The 17,372-nt window shown below is 52.4% G+C and overlaps 1 protein-coding gene and 1 pseudogene across 6 annotated transcripts in view; one reads left to right on the forward strand and one right to left on the reverse strand.

Moving 5' to 3' along the window:
- The first annotated feature begins 981 nt into the window (after nucleotides 1–981).
- PALD1 (phosphatase domain containing paladin 1) overlaps nucleotides 982–17,372 on the forward strand; it is a 103,710-nt gene continuing 87,319 nt past the window's right edge. For all 6 annotated transcript variants that reach the window (XR_003519759.1, XM_027592567.2, XM_027592592.2 and 3 more), the window contains exons 1-7: nucleotides 982–1,526; nucleotides 2,788–2,917; nucleotides 3,667–3,806; nucleotides 10,927–11,140; nucleotides 13,956–14,058; nucleotides 15,278–15,457; nucleotides 16,802–16,966. Coding sequence is in view for 5 of the 6 variants with exons in the window: in XM_027592567.2 (XP_027448368.1) it covers nucleotides 10,956–11,140; nucleotides 13,956–14,058; nucleotides 15,278–15,457; nucleotides 16,802–16,966 (633 nt within the window). In the remaining variant the exon portion in view is untranslated. The remainder of the gene's footprint in view (nucleotides 1,527–2,787; nucleotides 2,918–3,666; nucleotides 3,807–10,926; nucleotides 11,141–13,955; nucleotides 14,059–15,277; nucleotides 15,458–16,801; nucleotides 16,967–17,372) is intronic.
- LOC113921684 lies at nucleotides 4,647–7,410 on the reverse strand (annotated as a pseudogene).

The following is a 17,372-nucleotide window of genomic DNA, read 5'->3' on the forward strand; positions in this document are numbered from 1 at the left end:
AGTTTAGCAGATGAAGTTCTCCTGCGATCTCAGACCCTTGGTGGCTTTATTTTATATTCTGATCTCATAGTTTTCAAAAGAAGGAGGCTGAGGGATGGAGGTGGCGGAGGGATAGGTTTGGGTGACCCTCAGAGATGTGAGACGATGGGCCATGCGGCAGAAGCCACGTGACTCTGCCTCTACTGAGCTGTGGAGCCTGGGGAAATTCCTGTCGTTGGCCCTGCTTAGCTGCGTCCTCTGCTGTAAAGTTGGGGGGGCGGTCATAAGCCCTGTCTCACCTCCTTTTGAGGTTGTTGACATTAGCAAGGACAAAAACCCTGCAAAGACATGAAAAATCCCACCAGGCTGTATGAGTGGAGTGATTATCGTGGGCACGTGGATGGCAATGGGCGGCGGGACTCGGGCGGGGGACAAAGACACAGAGCTGGAGGAGCACAGTGGGGGGGGGCGAGGGGGCGCCCTAGGTGAGGGGCTGTGACAAATAACTAGGCTTTAAAACAACGTTCCCAAAGTAATCCTGTTCATCAGTGGAAATCGAGAAGCGATGGATAAGCAAAAGTAAAGTAAGTCAGTCACTCAGTGCCCCCACTCAGGAGTAAGTAAACATCCTTCCTGTCTTTTGTGCCTCCTTGTTGTGGGGTGCCGCCCTTGTTCCCATCACCGAGGAGCCAGGCGGGGTGGGGAGATAACGAGATGAAGCTGATTTGTTCCGTCATTATGTGTACAGCCCCTCCCCTGAGCCAGGCAGCTGACGGAGCCAGGAAGGACACAGGATGGCCCCTGCCAGGAAGAGCGTGCCATGGAAGGGAATGGAGTGTTCCATCTTGCGATGATCACAATGGGCTGTGGGTATTGGGGGGGGGGGTGTGTGGGTGTGTCGTCAGGGAGGGCTTCCTGGAGGCACTGGGCTTTAACCTGGAGGGGGTGGGTGGAATGTGGGAGGGCGGGGGTAGGGTGGGGGAGGAGGGCAGTTCAGGGGAGAGGAGTATTGGGTGGGAGTGACTTCCCCCTCACCGTCTTGTGAAGGACTGAGACCTGCTCCTCGGTGTCATTGCCCGCTCCTCTCGGAGGCCTAGAAGCTGCAGGTGCCTGAGGCTGGTCATATGCTCCTCTCATAAATATTTCCTGAGCATCTGCCAGCCGCTGTCCTGGTGCTAGGGCCGCTGTGTGGGCCAGGCAGGCACTGCCGGAGAGGGACGGGGGGTGGAGGCGGTGGGGAGACTGAGGTGACACGTATAACGCTGTCAGTGAGGCAACTGAGAAATAAAAGGCCTCGTGGATGGACAGGGACTGTGGTGTGGGGTGCTGTGGGCAGGGCGTCATCAGAGGCTCAGAGAGGCCTCCCTGAGCGGGGACATTTGAGCCAAGACCACAGGAGGGGGCAGCCGTGTGAACAAGTTGCAGAAGGTTCCAGGCAGAGGGGTGGTAGGTGCGCAGCCTTTTTGAGGAGGTGTGGGCCTGGGGCGCTGGAAGAAGAAGGGCCCTGGGGCCTGTGGCTGGAGCGTGGAGGCAAAGGAGGACACGGGGTGAGTGAGGGCGGAGGGGCGGGGCCTCCTCAGCAGGGGACAGGCCTGGATGTTGCAGTGTGACCTGATTCTGGGTTTTAAAGGATCCTCTGGGTGCCGCGTGGGGGATGGATTGTGGGGGGAACGAGGGGAAGAGGAGCGGGGGGATCTGGCCCGGGTGGTGGCAGAGGTGGGACGGAGCAGGAGGGGGCAGACCCGTTCTTCTGTGGGGAGAGTTCCAGAGTGGGCAGAGGACTTGCCCAAAGCCACACAGAGCAGGGCTCTCCAGGTTCACGGTGACAGCCAAGAGCGGATGGAAACCTCCCTAGCGGCCTACCGGACCGAGTGAAATGGGGACTTAGAACTGTGTGTTAACCCCGCTCTGCCCTGTTGCTTGCTCAGGATGGAAGCCAGCCGACCGCTGAGACAACTATTCCTCTTGACACTTCCATCTAATAGGCCTTGTCTGGGCGAGGCCCCCAGCCCCGTCAGGGAGGTTCACATCCAGTGGTGGCAGGGAGGGGACGTGGGAAGGAGGAGAGAGAAATGCATGAGGACGGGACGGGGGTGGGGGGGTGGGGGGGGTGGGGGGGTGATGAGTCGGAGCCCCTGCTGTGCATCAGGCTGGCCAGCTGTTGCTTTCTAGGCACTCACCGATTTCAGCCTCATACAGCCCAACTCAGGAGGCACAGGGACCCCCCTCCTAAACTGACACCCGGGGAAGGTAGCCACACACCCAGAGTCACTAAGGAGTGGTGAAGACATGAATCCTCCAGGCTTGGGCCCCAGAGCCCACGCTTCCTGGAATCGGAGGCTCTGTGTCCCCAACTAGGTGCCAGGCCATTAGAGAGTCACTTGCAGCTTCCGCGAGTCCCCACTTCTCTGTCTGATAAGTGAGAATGCTGGCACGGGCTTCCCGGGGAGTCCCTGTGCCTCCCGGGGAGTCCCTGTGCCTGGAACAGGGTCATTAAGTTCTTACCAGCAGCAGGTGTGGGGCTCTACCCTGACGGCCCCCCGCTGCCCGAGGGGTGCCCGCTGGACCGAGGAGCATGGAGACTCAGTAGCACTGTCCCGGAGAAATGTCCCGTGGGCCACCTGTGGCATTTTAGTCACATTAAGAATGTGAAAAGAAATAGATGAATGTAAATTTAATAACGTTGTTTAACCCAATATATCCACATAGAATCATTTTGACATGTATCAACATAAGAGATTGTTAATGGGATATTTTACTTTTTTTGGTACTAACTCCTTGAAATCTGTGTGCGTTTTAAACCTCTAGCACATCCCGGTGACATTGCTGGATCGTTAGAAATGGTAAAGCCGTCTTCTAGAGTGGCCGTATGATCTTACACTTCAGTGACCACATCTGAGACCCACTTTGCTGCACATCCTCACCAGAGCTTACTAGTGTTAGTCTTTTTTTTTTTTTTTTTTTTTAAGATTTTGTATTTATTTGCGAGAGAGAGAATGAGAGACAGAGAGCATGAGAGGGAGGAGGGTCAGAGGGAGAAGCAGACTCCCTGCTGAGCAGGGAGCCTGATGTGGGACTCGATCCCGGGACTCCAGGATCATGACCTGAGCCGAAGGCAGTCGCTTAACCAACTGAGCCACCCAGGCGCCCTGGTGTTAGTCTTTTAACATTTGTTAGTCTAGTGTGTTTCCCTGATGATGAATGCTGCCAGGTGTATATTTATATACTTATTTGGCATTTGCATATACCTTCAAATCTTTTGCTCATTTTTATTTTATTTATTTATTTATTTACTTACTTACTTTTAAAGATTTCATTTGCTTATTTGACAGAGAGAGACATAGCGAGAGAGGGAGCACAAGCAGTGGAAGTGGGAGAGGGAGAGGGGGGAGCCCGATGTAGGGCTTGATCCCAGGACCCTGGGATCATGAACTGAGCTGAAGGCAGATGCTTAACGACTGAGCCACCCAGGCGCCCCTTTTGCTCATTTTAAAAAAAGGGTTTTATTTTTAAGTAACCTTTACCCCCACCATGGGGCTCGAACCTACAACCCCGAGATTAAGAGTCGTACACTCCACTGGCCAAGCCAGCTAGGTGCCCCATCTTTTACTCATTTTTCATTGGATTTCTTGTTAATGTGGTACCAAGTTGTAAGAGTTGACACCTCTTTTTTTTTTTTTTTTTTAGGGTCAGGATTAAATGAGATACTATATGTCAAGTGCTTTGCCCCCGGAGACCCACCCATTGGCCTTCCTGGCATCCCGTCTCTGCAGTGAGGGCCACTGGCTCTCTCAGGCAGGGTGACCACGCACCCTGATTTGGCTAGCGTAATTACACACTCGTGCAATATCTGCTCCACACCATCTCCCTGTGCTCACAACAGAATCTTCCCCTTTGCTCAGGCTAGAGGGGGCGGGGCCCAGCCAGGGAGCCTCGGCGTGGGAGGCGGGAGCTCCGGGTTTCAATTCTGCCCCTGTGACTTGGAACACATTGTGTTCCCTCTCTGGGCCTCCGTTTCCTCATCTGTGGAAAGAGAGGGTTGGACTTGCTGGCCTCCAGGGGCGTAGCCCGCTCGGAAGCTGCTTTTGGGGGCCTGTGGTGACAGCTGGTTGTGGTGGTTCCTGGAGTCACATGCCCTGAGGTGGGACTTGGGATTTTGCAGGAGGGTCTGGGGTCCATCCCGGTGGGCAGGGAGGGAGGAGAAAGGAATGGGGCTGGGGTCAGTAGCTGATGTGCAGCTTTCCACTTCAGTCCCAAGAGCCAAACTCTGCTTTGGAAAAGCCCGCAGGGTTTGCCAAGCGTGGAGGTCACGGCTGCTGCTTCGGGACAGGGACAAAGAAGGTGGGGACTTGTGAGCTTTGGATTACAGATGCGGAAACTGAGACCGTAACGGGGATGATTCAGTTCTTCAGAAACAGACTTAGACGCACGAGGTGTTTTGGGCTGAGGCCTGAGGAGTCTGCTCTTGAACCTCCTCGGCTTGAATGCTGCCCTTGACCAGAAGCTCATCACTCTGTAGCCTGAGCATTTGTGCTGTAGCATCAGGCAGTCAGTTGATGAGCTGGAGCTCATGTTGAATTGTTCCTGGGGAAACAAGGTCACTTCCCTGCCACGGATTCCACAGGGCGGTTTCTTTTCTTTCAGGAATGACTGCGTGTGGAGGCAGGAGGACGCGTGTCCGTGTGGGGGGACTTCCTCAGACGTCATGATAGCTGTAGTCCAGATGATTCTGTGGCTCCTTAGCTGGTCGCTGAGGGCTTTTGTGGGTGAAATGGGGCCTGGAGTCCTCGATCCCTCTGTGGGAAACCGTGCACCTCTCTCCCTCTCTGGGAGGCTGTGTCTGGGGTGCTCTGGCAGAGAATGGAGTGGCTGAGTGGGGATCCAAGAGGGAGGGAGGGTGTGGGGCGTGCTCTGGTTCTCAGGGTCAGCTGTGAGGAGGCAGGAAGGCAAACTGATGAGGAACAGTTGTCAACCACTGCTGTCAGCCATCCCCCTCTGAAAATGGACATAGTGAGACCAGGACCTTATGGGTTTGTTGGGTGCCTACTGCTTTGTAGGGGCTTTGAAGTGTTAACAGGCAGACACAAAGGAGAAGGTGAAGGAGGACCTACGCTTGGTGGAGAATGTTCTTCCTTCAAATTAGCGTTTTCTTTTTCTTTCTTTCTTTTTTTTTTTTTTTTGTGCCAAGAGCCCCTCTTGCAATCTGGCAGAAACTCATGGACCCCCTTTCCAGAATGTTTTCAAGTGCACAGACTATGCAGGCTTACAGAGGAAGCAAGTTGTATTCAGAGAGGTATCAAAACACTAAAAAACAAGTTGGTGATGTAGTAATACATGTCGTCAGTTACTGTTTTGTGAACAAGATAACCTGTGCGGTAAACAAAGGCTAACTTTTTTTTATATACAATTATATATATTTTTTCATACATGCCTAGATTATTTACAGAAACATAGTTATATTAGCTTGCATATTATATGCTAATAGACAGATGCACATATAAAGTTAACTTTATTCACTTTAAGAACCAAGAAATATTTTATTTAACAGAAGTACATAGAGAAGAAAAGGATATAGCTAAGAGCTGTTTCCTTTTAAATTTAAGACAAAATTGATACTATTTTAATTATTAAAATAATCTAGCCTGAAAAATTACATTTGTAATTGAAATAATTTACCACCATTATTGAAATTAAGAAAATACATTAGGGAGAGTCTTTACTCTTCAGTGATTGCTTTAGAACCACGAAAAGGCATCACAGAGGAGGAACAGAGATGGGCTCCATAGTCCAAAAGAAATAAATTGTTGAGCCTATCAGTCTGATACTTCTTCCTAAAATAACTGCATTCTTTTGAAGTAACTGAGTTCAATAAAAAAGCTGCAAATAGGAGGTAGCCTCCCATACAGAACATTTTGGTAGACTTACAGGAGATTTATGAATATCTCTCCACAACTAAGTAGGCAATAAATCAGAAAGACACTTGATATAAACATAAAAAAATAAAACTGAAACGTCAGAAGGCACATTCTAAAAAATATAATCCAGTGAATAAAAGAGAATGGAGGTTCACCAATAAAGTAAAATTCTCAAGAAACTGTTGAGACTTAGAAAATTATTTTAAAAATTAAACATTTAAATTTTATGCAAAAACAAAAATACTTTCTTATAAGGGCTTTTTATCACTTAGCTCTAAAAAAAGTTTTAAAAATTCACAACAGAAATAAGAGGAAATAAAATTTTCTCCCAACTAGAATATTCTATGAAGCACCTCATTTTTTCTCCTTAAGTTTTCCTTAAGCTAAAAAAACAAAAAACAAAACAAAAAACAACAGATGACATTAGTGTGATACAGAGTTAACTCTAGATTCATTGCTATTTTCTTTATCCTGCTTTTCTTCTTCATGTGGTGATTCTAGTTATTTCTGCTATTTTCTTCCTCACTGGGATCACTGTCCAATCCATCTTCAACCCCGGCAGATTTCTTGTTATGCAAAGAACCTTCACAGGCTTTGTCTGTGGGAACAGCTCCTTTCTGTTGGGGTAAGACAGTAAAAAATGCTTCTTGCCTTTTTCTGGTTTCCAGATATTCCAGAATAATCTCAAACACATGATTAATTGCCAAAACCTTTCTACTATTCATCTTCACAAAATTTCTAAGGGGGAGCTGTGCACGATCAATTCCATGATCTGATGCTTGTTTATATGTGAGTCCCTTGTGATGGGACTCACCTAACCCTCCAATCACATAGGCCTTTGATTCATCTAATTATTTCAGTACATTAGGTAAGTCTGATGTTGGATAAATCAGGTCTTCTTTCTTTATGAATTCACTAAAAAACCTCTGGTTTGATGCGGACATCCTTCCAGTTGACCCATCCTTTGTCATTTTCATCCGTGTTCTTTTTCAACTGACCTACATGGCTTGTCAAGTAAAACTGCACGGGATGCCGTGCTCGTCGATTTTCTGCGTAACATTGCTGAATCTGCTTATGAAGTTTCTTTTTTTTTTTTTTTTTGCTTATGAAGTTTCTTAATGTCCTTTAATACCATCAAGCTGTCAAAACTGCAGTCGATAAGGCGGAGTGTACTGTGAACAACATCTCTTCGGATACATTTTCTGTCATTTCCATCTGAGTTGATTCCAGTTGACATTGTCGCTCTAATTGTTTTCTCTTGCGTTTATCCTTCCGCTTTTGTTTGCGGAGTTCTCGTTGTTCTTTCCATTGTTTCTGTTTAATTAGCTTCTTCATCTGTCCTTTAGATATTGGTTCAAACCCTTCACCTAATCTTGGCTTCTGGCTCTTCTCTTGATCTTCACTTAAGCTTTGCTTTCTTTCAACATTAGAAGACTCAATAAATGCTGGCAACATTTCAGAGGTCATTATTTGATGCCTCTGAAAATACTGAAAGGCGAACTCTTCATACACTAGGGACCGGATCCCGACCCCCAAACAAATGTTGACCGTAGGCCAAGGCTAACTTTTATTTTGTAAAGACACATCCATGACAAGGCTCTTGTCGCTCAGCTTGGATGGGGACGTTCAGCTGGAGTGTGCCTTTGATGGGCGCACGTCCGCATGGCAGACACCCAAGCGATTGTGATTGTCCTTTTGGTCTCTGGTGTTGAGAACCCCAGTTTGCAGATGGCACGGCAGCATCTTTATAGCTCGCTTGGCACAGTGAGGCTAGTCTTCATTCTGGAATCCTTGGGATTCGCCTGCTCATAAGGTCACTTGTGAGAACCTGGGGGCTCAGACCGCCAGGCGCACAGTTGCCCAAAGTTGGCCAGTCACAGCACCCCAGCGCCTGTGGGCAGGGCCCCGGGTCCCTGTGGCTTTAAAGGAGGGATGAGTGCAAGCCGTGTTTCCAGACAACAGCACGGCGGCAGTGGGGTGTAAACCGCCCGTAAGGCTCCATGGCGACCACGTCCCAGTCTCGGCGGCACAGTGGGGATGACAGCCTTCACTCATGATCTGACAAAGTTCTGGACTAGCATAGTTGTTTACAAACCATCCAGGCTCTACGGACCACGTCTTTCAGTCTGCCTACATTCCACCCTGCCCTCCCCATTCTCCCCCCAAGCAGAGGTTTGAGCACTAGGGACCCCACTAACACCCCGCCCCCCGCACCTTGCTGACCGCCTTCCCTGGTAGTGGGCAGTTGGGGCGTGACCTCCAATCTTAGGAGCCAGATCTGTTTGAATCTGGAAGAGGCTTTTGGACCACGCCATCCCTACTGCGTGATTTTAGGGCTGGGGACATGGGGAAGTTGCTCGGGGCCCTGCAGCACAGGGCCAGCAGGAGGAGGCCCCTGGGCTGGTGAGGCTCACTCCAGGCAGAGTGGAGAGAGGTTTCAGGAGGAGTTTTACAGAGTGGGAGGCCTGGAGATCTCGGGGCTTCACCCTCCTCTAGACAGTTCGGAAGCCAGTCAGCTTTCAAAGGATATTGTCCCTCCCCCAGCCCTCTGGCCTGCAGCTGTGCACATGTGTATGATGTCCCGGCTGCCCTGACAGGGCACCAGCTGGGGCCTGTTGTCGCCCGTGGAGCCCGTGAGACATGGGGCTGGCTGGAGCTGGAGCTGTGGGGGTGTCGGCTGCAGCTCAGCCCAAAGCGGGCAGGTCCTGGCCTGGCTAGGCAGCTGTGGGCAGCTGCTGCCTCCTGTAGGCCCTTCCCATTTCCTGTCCCTCATGCCCTCATTTGGGACAGTTACCCGTGCCCCTGTTCCTGGAGGAGACTGTTCCTATCCATGCCTCCTTGGCCCAGGCTGCTGGGAGGGGTCCGGGGAGCTTTGGTGAGCTGGGTTGGGGGCCTGCCAAAGCAGGGGAAGTGGAGAGAAGTTTCTGGCTCCGCTGTTGGCAGGCTGGGGCCCACTTTGGAGCCCCTCATGCTCTCTGAGCAGCCCGTGTTTCTGTTTAGGAACAGAGGCTCATTCCATCCACGTTTGACAGAGACAAAGAGAGAGGGAAAGTGGGAGAGAGGGATGGAGGGAGGGAGAAATTGGACAGTGTGCAGTGGGGCTCTTATAAACACAAGTGTGCATGTTGACAGAGCTGTCACATGGCTACTGGGAGTTGTCAGGGGTGACAAGGCAGGGCTGGAGGGAGAGAGGGAGCCCTTTCCAGACCGCAGAGGGACAGGGACAGGTGGTGGTTTGGGAAGGTTTGAGGAGGGGTGGATGAGTCCAGTCATTCTGTCTAGGCGGCTCTGGGGATGGGGAGCCCGAGTACTCAGGGCCTGGGGGAGAGAAGGCTCAGTGAGCTCAGCCTTCACACTGACCCGCTGACCCGCTGCCTCTGCCACCCTCTTCCCCGGGTGCCACTGCTGCTTTCCAGAGGGCGGGGTGGCTGGAGCAGATTGTTCCCACCATGTGGAGCAGTTCACCCCGGGCTGAGGGCGGCTGAGGGAGTTGTTGTGTCTAGGGACAGCTCCTCACACCCTCCAGCAACTCCTCACCCGTCTCTGGCCATTTCCCCAGACATTCTCTTATTTGTTAATTTGTATAACTTTATTACCCAGTGTTCAGAGGAGGAAAAGCAAAAGGAGAAGACACAAATGAACTCTCATCTCATCACTTGGTGATAACTCACATTAGCATCTTGATATGTATCTCCCAGGCTTTTCTCCTGATACACTTTCATGAACTAAAATGGGACTGTAGCCTGTTCTTGCCTTGCAACCTGCCCCTCTATCCCTGTGTCCTCCATGTCTTTCCAGATCCATCAGTATGATATTTTCAATGGCTATTTAACCTTTGACCTTAGAGATGCCCCTACTTTATTCAGCAGAGCCCCTGTTGTTGGCTGGAGGTGGTTCCCCGCGTTTTGCCGTTGTAAACAACACTTCCGGCAGCAACACATCCCAGAAGCCTGGTTTTTGCGAACATCCCTAAGTATTTCTCTGGGAGAGAGCCCCACCAGGGGAATTGCTGAGTCCACCAGGGCACCCAGCCTGCCTCGTGGGGGGCGGAATCTTTGGCTGTTGATGGGGACATTGATGATTGGTGATGTCAAGTTCAGGGGCCTGGTGCTTTCACTGAACCCTTGGATGTCCCCAGCCTCATTTCGTGATATTCATGGCTAGAGTGACCTCCTGTATCCTGTTTCCATCCACATTCTCTCTCTCTCTCTTTTTAAAGATATATTTATTTTAGCACGCATGTGTGCGAGAGAGAGAGCACGCAGTGAACAGGGGCAGAGGCAGAGGGAGAAGAGAGAGAATCTCAAGGAGACTCCCTGCTGAGCACGGAGCCTGATGCTGAGCTTGATCTCATGACCCTGAGATCATGACCTGTGCCGAAATCGAGTGGGATGCTTTTTTTTTTTTAAGATTTTATTTATTTATTTGAGAGAGAGAATGAGATAGAGCATGAGAGGGGGGAGGGTCAGAGAGAGAAGCAGACTCCCCGCTGAGCAGGGAGCCGGATGCGGGACTCGATCCTGGGACTCCACGATCATGACCTGAGCCGGAGGCAGTCGCTTAACCAACTGAGCCACCCAGATGTGCCCCCCAAAGCTTGACTTCCTTCTGCACCTGCTCCAGGTCTTCCCACTTCTGTCCGTCTGGGGGGGGGGGCCCTGCCTCTATGTGGCCTGACCCAGTCACTTAGAGCCCGAGGTCCTGACCTGGTGTGGAGGGCTAACCCCTTCCTAACAGTCATATTTTTGCCAGAGGAGTGTAACCGTAAGGGTTCAGGGGCTGTGTCTTTATGTCTCTTCATGTCCGTAACCCCCCAAAGCAGAAGCCAAGGGACAGGCGCAGGGTAGGCATTCAGGGAGCATTGGGAGGCGGCACACCTGCCCTCTGTCTCCCGCTGCAGGCTGAGCTGGCGCTTTCTGGGCCTCAGACTTGGCATCTGGGCGATGGGGGTGGAGGGGGAGCTGGGCTAGGTCCCTTCCTGCTGTGGATTTTCCCACCCCTTCCCCCCACTACATGCCTTCTCATCCCGCAGGTTTGGGGTCCTGAGGCTGCCAGCGGACTATGGGTACTACGGCCAGCACAGCCCAGCAGGCGGTTTCGGCGGGCGCCCCCTTCGAGGGCCTCCAGGGGGGCGGCACGATGGACAGTCAGCACTCACTCAGTGTCCACTCCTTCCAGACCACAGGCTTGCACAACAGTAAGGCCAAGTCCATCATCCCCAACAAAGTGGCCCCCGTCGTGATCACGTGAGTGGCGGGGTGGGTGCGTGCGTGTGTGCATGTGTGTGCGTGTGACCGTGTCCCTGGAAGACATGGTTGGGGCAGCTTCCCGGAGGAGTGGTGGCATAAAGCACTGAGTCTACAACCCGCTTTCATAGATGAAGATACTGAGGCCCAGAGAGGTTAAGCAGTTTGTCTGGAGTAACACAGCAAGCAAGTGCCTGAGTGGGTCTCTGTTGTGGGTCTCTTAGCTCATGTCCATAGGGCCGGAAGCATGGAGAAGGAGAAGTGGCTGGTGGGGGGAGACCCTTTTGAAAATCATTTTTGGCCAAACATTTTCAAACAGAGTTTATATACTAAGATGCATAAAATTTAGATTTATTTTTCACAACTAGTAATTATGGTTCGAAACTGAGGTTAATACCAGGTCGTAAAAGAGCTGGGGGCTGAAAAAGCTGGAAGCTTTTGGTCACCTCTCTTAATTAGGTCCTTGAGGGACTTTCCTGGAGGAGGCTGAGGGTGGGTTCTGGCACCATATTTTGAGACACATGGATACACTACATGCGTCCAGAAGAAGAGGGTCCGGAAGGGGGCTCTGCAACCCTGTCTGCCCTGTGGGGTCAGTGAAGGAGTGGGTGCTGGGAGCCAGAGGCCAGGAAGACAAGAGAGGCATTGGCTCTGTCTCCTGGTGAATCGGGAAGCCTCGGCTCACGTCGAATCTGCCTCTGGGCCCCTCCAGCACGCAGGAAATAGGACACAGTGAGCTAAGAATGGACTGTGTGCCACACATAGAAGTTTGGCAGAGACCTAGCAGATGGGACTTGCTGTGTCAGGAGACCTGAGGGGTGGGAATGATAAATCGGCCTGCTGGCTTTGGGGCCTGACAGGAAAATTAGAATCCTCATCCATTACTGTGCTCCTGATAAGGGGAAGAGAAGAGACTTGATATTGTCTCTCTACCAGAGATGACACATCTAGGTTTGGCCCTTGAGGGCAGTGTCGGAGACACACATCCTGGGCTTTGCTCTGTCTGTGACCTCAGGCAAATCCTTTCCCCTCTCTGGGTCTTGTTTTTCTTTCTTTCTTTTTTAAGATTTTATTTCTTTATTTGACAGAGAGAGACACAGCGAGAGAGGGAACACAAGCAGGGGGAGTGGGAGAGGGAGAAGCAGGCTTCCCGCTGAGCAGGGAGCCCGATGCGGGGCTCGATCCCAGGCCCCTGGGATCATGACCTGAGCTGAAGGCAGACGCTTAATGACTGAGCCACCCAGGCGCCCCCTGGGTCTTCTTTTTCTTATCAGATTACACGGTGATGATGTGCAGAATACTTAACCAAGTGGTGTGGCTCAGAACAGTCATGAGCCTGCTGTAAAGATCTGCCTCCTGGAGCGAGCGTGAGCGCGGCGACCCTGGGGCTGTAGCATGTTTGTGGGGAAGGGACCTTAGAGATCACCCAACACAGGGCTTGGCAAACTGTATCCTGTGGACCGAATCCCACCTAGCATCTGCTTTTGTAAATAAAGTTTTATTGGAACACCGCCACTCCTATTCCTTTGTATGCTGTCTGTGGACGCTTAACACTTCATTTGCAGAGTTGTGGTTGCAAGAGAAACTGTATGGCTCTCAAAGCCAAAATTATTTACTGTCCAGTTCTTGATATAAAAGGTTTGCTGACTCCTGATTGAATACGTTTTAGATCAGATGTGAAGACTGGATCTAAATACCAAGCTTCCTGCGGTAGATGGATTTGTCCACCATGTGGTGAGATAGAGACTGAGCTGGGAGCAGGAGCCCAAGTCTCTCAGCTCCTCGCTTCAGGCTCCCCTGCCTCACTCCTTCCACTGCCCTGCCTTTCCTGGACGCAGTTCTTTTGTAAAGAGGAGTGGACACCAGGGTGCAAGTGTCTTATTCACTGTTACAATCAGCATGGAAGCTTCTTGTGTCTTGAGCAGACAGACAGGCCCATCCTGGTTTAGCATCTGCAGAAATCTGTTTTTATACCTGTGGGTTTTGTTTGAAATGGCCCCGTGTGGAGGTAGCACTGTGACTAGTAAAAATAATTATATTAATAAACACGGTGCCCAAGGCCCTTGGCTGAGCGCTTCCATTCAGCTGTGCCTTGAAATCTCACAGCGGCCCTAGGAAGTGAGAATTACTGGAAAGGGAACCACAGAGAGAGTGAGTCACTCCAAAGCCCCAAAGTTGCTGTGTGGTGAAGTTGGGCTCATGCCCAGGTCATGCAAACCCAAAGCCTCTGTCCTGAGCCCCCTCACTGTGCCATGGTGTTGTTCTCAGAGACAATCTGATGGAAGGGTCCCCTGGGACCCAGGTAACCCTCGAATAGGAGGCCTTAAACAGGACCGAAGCTTCTCTCTACACAAGAGTCTGGGAGGTGCACCAAGCTGGAATGGCCGCCCTGTGATCCGCCAGGCCCCTCCTCTCTTGTTTCCCCCACCATCATCAGCTTCTGCTTCTTGCCATCACTTCTGGATGCTAGCCAGGGAGAAGGAGAGAAAGTAGAAGGCACCCACCTTCCCTTTAAGGGAATGGCCCAGAAGTTGTACACCTGTCACTTCTCCTCATATCCCATTGGCCAAAACTTAATCACGTGACCACCCTAGCTGCAAGGGAGCCTGGGAAATAACAGTCCTCCGGCAGATGGCCCAGTCGCGATTCCAGGGTTCTGTTGCTGAGGGAGGAGGGGAGGGTGGATATTGGGGAGAGCAGGCTGTCTCTGCCGTAGACGGGTAGCCGCGTGGGCGCAGGTGGGGTGGTCCTGTTGTGGAGTCTGGTGAGGGTGGAGGCTACCTTGATCATGAAAGTTTCCATTCTGCCCTGACAGGTACAACTGTAAGGAGGAGTTCCAGATCCATGAGGAGCTGCTCAAGGCCCATTACACGCTGGGCCGGCTCTCAGATGCCACCCCCGAGCACTACCTGGTGCAGGTGAGGGCAGCCCGGCCCCTCCTTCCCCCTTCGCCCCCCCCCCCCCCGCCCCCCTTCTGGTCCTCCTCCTTCACAGGGTTCCTCCCTCCTGCTTTCCCCACTGACCCCTTTTCGGAGTCACGTCCTCACCTCACCCTCTGGGCTCCTCCCCCACTTCCTGTCTCCCCCTGGTTTCCTGGGCCACGCCCCCTGCCCCGCGGAGCCCCCTGGTGGGCTCTTCTGGCACGTCCCTGCTGGCCCCAGTCTGCCCACACCCCGCCCTCGGGGCAGCCCGGAGAACAGAGTCAGGGCCCCAGCTGGGGGATCTCTCTCCCGTTCTCTACGCTCCAGAACTTCTCTGGCTTAGCTCTTTTCCCCTCACCTATCCCCTAGAAAGCCAGGTCCACACGCCCAGATGACTTTCATTTTTCTTGTTCACTGCAGTAGTCCCCGGCCCTGAACAGTGCTCCAGCACCATGTAGGTGCTCAGTAAATAGTTGGCGAAGGGATAATCATGCTGATGAAACTGTGTTTGTTGAAAGAGTAGCTGGGATTTTTCTGGTGTCTGGAAGAACTGGTTCCATTTCGAATCTGTCAGGCAATGTGTGGGTCCTGTTGGAGGGGCATGGCCAGATGATGTCCGAGCTCCTTTGTGCCCAGGAATGAACTCCCCTGGCGCCTCGTGTTCTCACCCTTTTACTCTGTCCCTCATTGCATCCATCACCCCAGCCGGGGAAGGGAGAGCCCCATCCGTCCTCAGAGCTTCAGGACCTCAGGAGGGGACTAGTGCAGGTTTCCTCTGGCTGATTCCTGGGGCCCCAGCTGTGACTCCTTGCTTGGGCCCCTGCTCCAAGCCCTTCCTCTGGCTGCGGGAGACATTTGACTTCTTCCTGGAGAGCTTCGGGCCCCACCCTAGAGCCAGCCTCAGTTTCCTGCCCCTGGAGTGCCTCTCCCTACTTTCTTTCCTCAAGGCCTGCCCCCAGTGCTGCCTCCTCCATGAAGCCTTCTCGGATTTCCCATCAGGAGGAGTTGTTTTTCCCTTTCCCATGCTAAATGACACTCTTCTTGGGATCACAGATGATCACATTTTTTTTTTTTTCCAAAAGCCTGCAGACAACTTGAAGACCATGTCCCCTGCCCCACCTCTTGCTCCCCATCCTCTGGTGCCTGGGACAGAGCTCCACTGATAGAAGATATCCCCGAGCATCTGAGTAACCCCTTGTGGCTCTTCCCCTGCCAGGGACGCTACTTCCTGGTGCGGGATGTTGCTGAGAAGATGGATGTACTGGGCACTGTGCGGAGCTGTGGGGCCCCCAACTTCCGGCAAGTGCGGGGTGGCCTCACCGTGTTTGGCATGGGACAGCCCAGCCTCTCTGGTTTCAGGCAGGTCCTCCAGAAACTCCAGAAAGATGGACACAGGGTAAGCAGGGCTGCTTCCGGGCAGGGTCTCGCAGCCCCCCAAATCTGGCAAAGGGGCTCCTCCTGGGAGTGGCCTGGCCACATGATGGGGAGGGTGCCTGGGGACCCAGACCAGGCTCTGCAGGCCTTAAATGCCACAATGATCATTGTGGTCGGCATGGTTGGGAAATTCTGGGTCAATTTTTATTTCCCTGTCGTGTGTGGACATGGGGGCCCAGGTCAGAAGCCCCTTATACAGCCCACTTTGAGAACCTTGGAGAAGTGAGAAGGGGGACAGGGTGACAAGAGGGTCCAGGTCATAGCAAGAAAGGCACAGCATGATGACCACAGCAGACACAGGTCCTTGTGTCAGCCCTATGAAGGCAGGGCAGTTCCTCCCATTGCACAGAGGAGGAAACCGAGGCCCAGAGAGGATGAGTGACACAGCTTTGGAGTGGTGTCCTAAGACCCAAACTAGGCATCTGAACTCTAAATCCCTGTTTTTGTTTTTTTTTTTTAAAGATTTTATTTATTCATTTGAGAGAGAGAGAGCACAAATGAGGAGTGGGAGAAGCAGACTCCCCACTTAGCTGGGAGCCCGACGTGGGGCTTGATCCCAGGACCTGGAGATCATGACCTGAGCTGAAGGCACATGCTTTATCATCTGAACCACCCAGGCGCCCCTAAATGCCTGTTTTTAATGACTCCTCTTTTTTGCCTGATGCTGAGGCGGGGTTTTGAGTGTCTGCAGGACAGAGGCTGAGGGTCCCATCTGATTGCAGCCTGCATCTGGTTTGACCTGGGGTTTAGCTGGAGAGTCCCTGAGTGAACCAGAGTGGGGTGGGTGTTAGTTCTGGGCGGATCCTCTCTTCCCAGCCTGACTTCAAGTTCCACGGGGAGGGGTCTGCCCACATCTTTCTGTGTGGTGCTCAGTGAATGCATGATTGCATGGTGGTGGCAGGCATTCATTTCTTCCCCCGGTGTTTATCAAGCACTTGATTTATCTGGCATTCCGTGCTTGCAATAATGGAGATGTGAAAATGACTCGGACATGGTTCGCCCTGTAAGGAACCTGTCGTCCACGAAGGGAGATGTAGTCACTGATCATGTTAGGATGAAGCAGGAATCAACACCATGAGCATCAGACAAAGGGCTGTTGGCCCCGAGAAGAGGGAGAGTCAGGAGCAGGTGGTATTTGGACCGAGCTTTGCTTATTGGGTAGGATTCATGTTGCAGGGACAGGGTGGGGGTGACAGGCGCTCAAAGAGCAGGGACCGGTCTGTGCAAAGGCACAGAGGTGAGGCAGAAGGTCGGGTCTCCGTGCTGGGTAGTGGGCACAGTTTCTTCCTCCTTTGGCTCCTGGCAGGAGTGCATCATCTTCTGTGTGAGGGAGGAGCCCGTGCTGTTTCTGCGTGCTGAGGAGGACTTCGTGCCCTACACACCTCGAGATAAGCAGAATCTTCATGAGAACCTCCAGGGCCTGGGACCTGGGATCCAGGCAGAGAGCTTAGAGCTGGCCATCCGGAAAGAGGTGAGGGTCACTGGCGTAAGTGGAGGCCCCCCCTCCCTGGCAAGCCGTGGGTGGCTGAGTTGGGACCCTAGCCCCCAGCCCAACTTTGCTCTCACCGGCCTGTACTCACCCACTCTTCTGCCCTGCTTGAGCGAGTAGCTGGATGTAAGGCCAGCTCACGGGAAGCTAGGGGAAGACCTTCCTGTTCCTGGCTCTGTTTGCTTCTGCCCCTTTCCCACCCTGCGCAGCTCCTCCGCACTCAGCATCCTTATTTAGCAGGTGCCTAGCGGAGTAAAAGGAGCGTTAGACTAGAAGCCCCGACACCGAGGGTCAGCCCTCTGTGAGCTGTGAGGCCCGGGTGAGGCACTTCTCTCGATGGGCCTCTGTCTGTCTCTGAGGTGCCTCTGTTCCCCTCCGCCGCCCGGGG

The sequence above is a fragment of the Zalophus californianus genome, chromosome 15 (assembly GCF_009762305.2).
Source record: "Zalophus californianus isolate mZalCal1 chromosome 15, mZalCal1.pri.v2, whole genome shotgun sequence".
NCBI lineage: Eukaryota > Metazoa > Chordata > Mammalia > Carnivora > Otariidae > Zalophus > Zalophus californianus.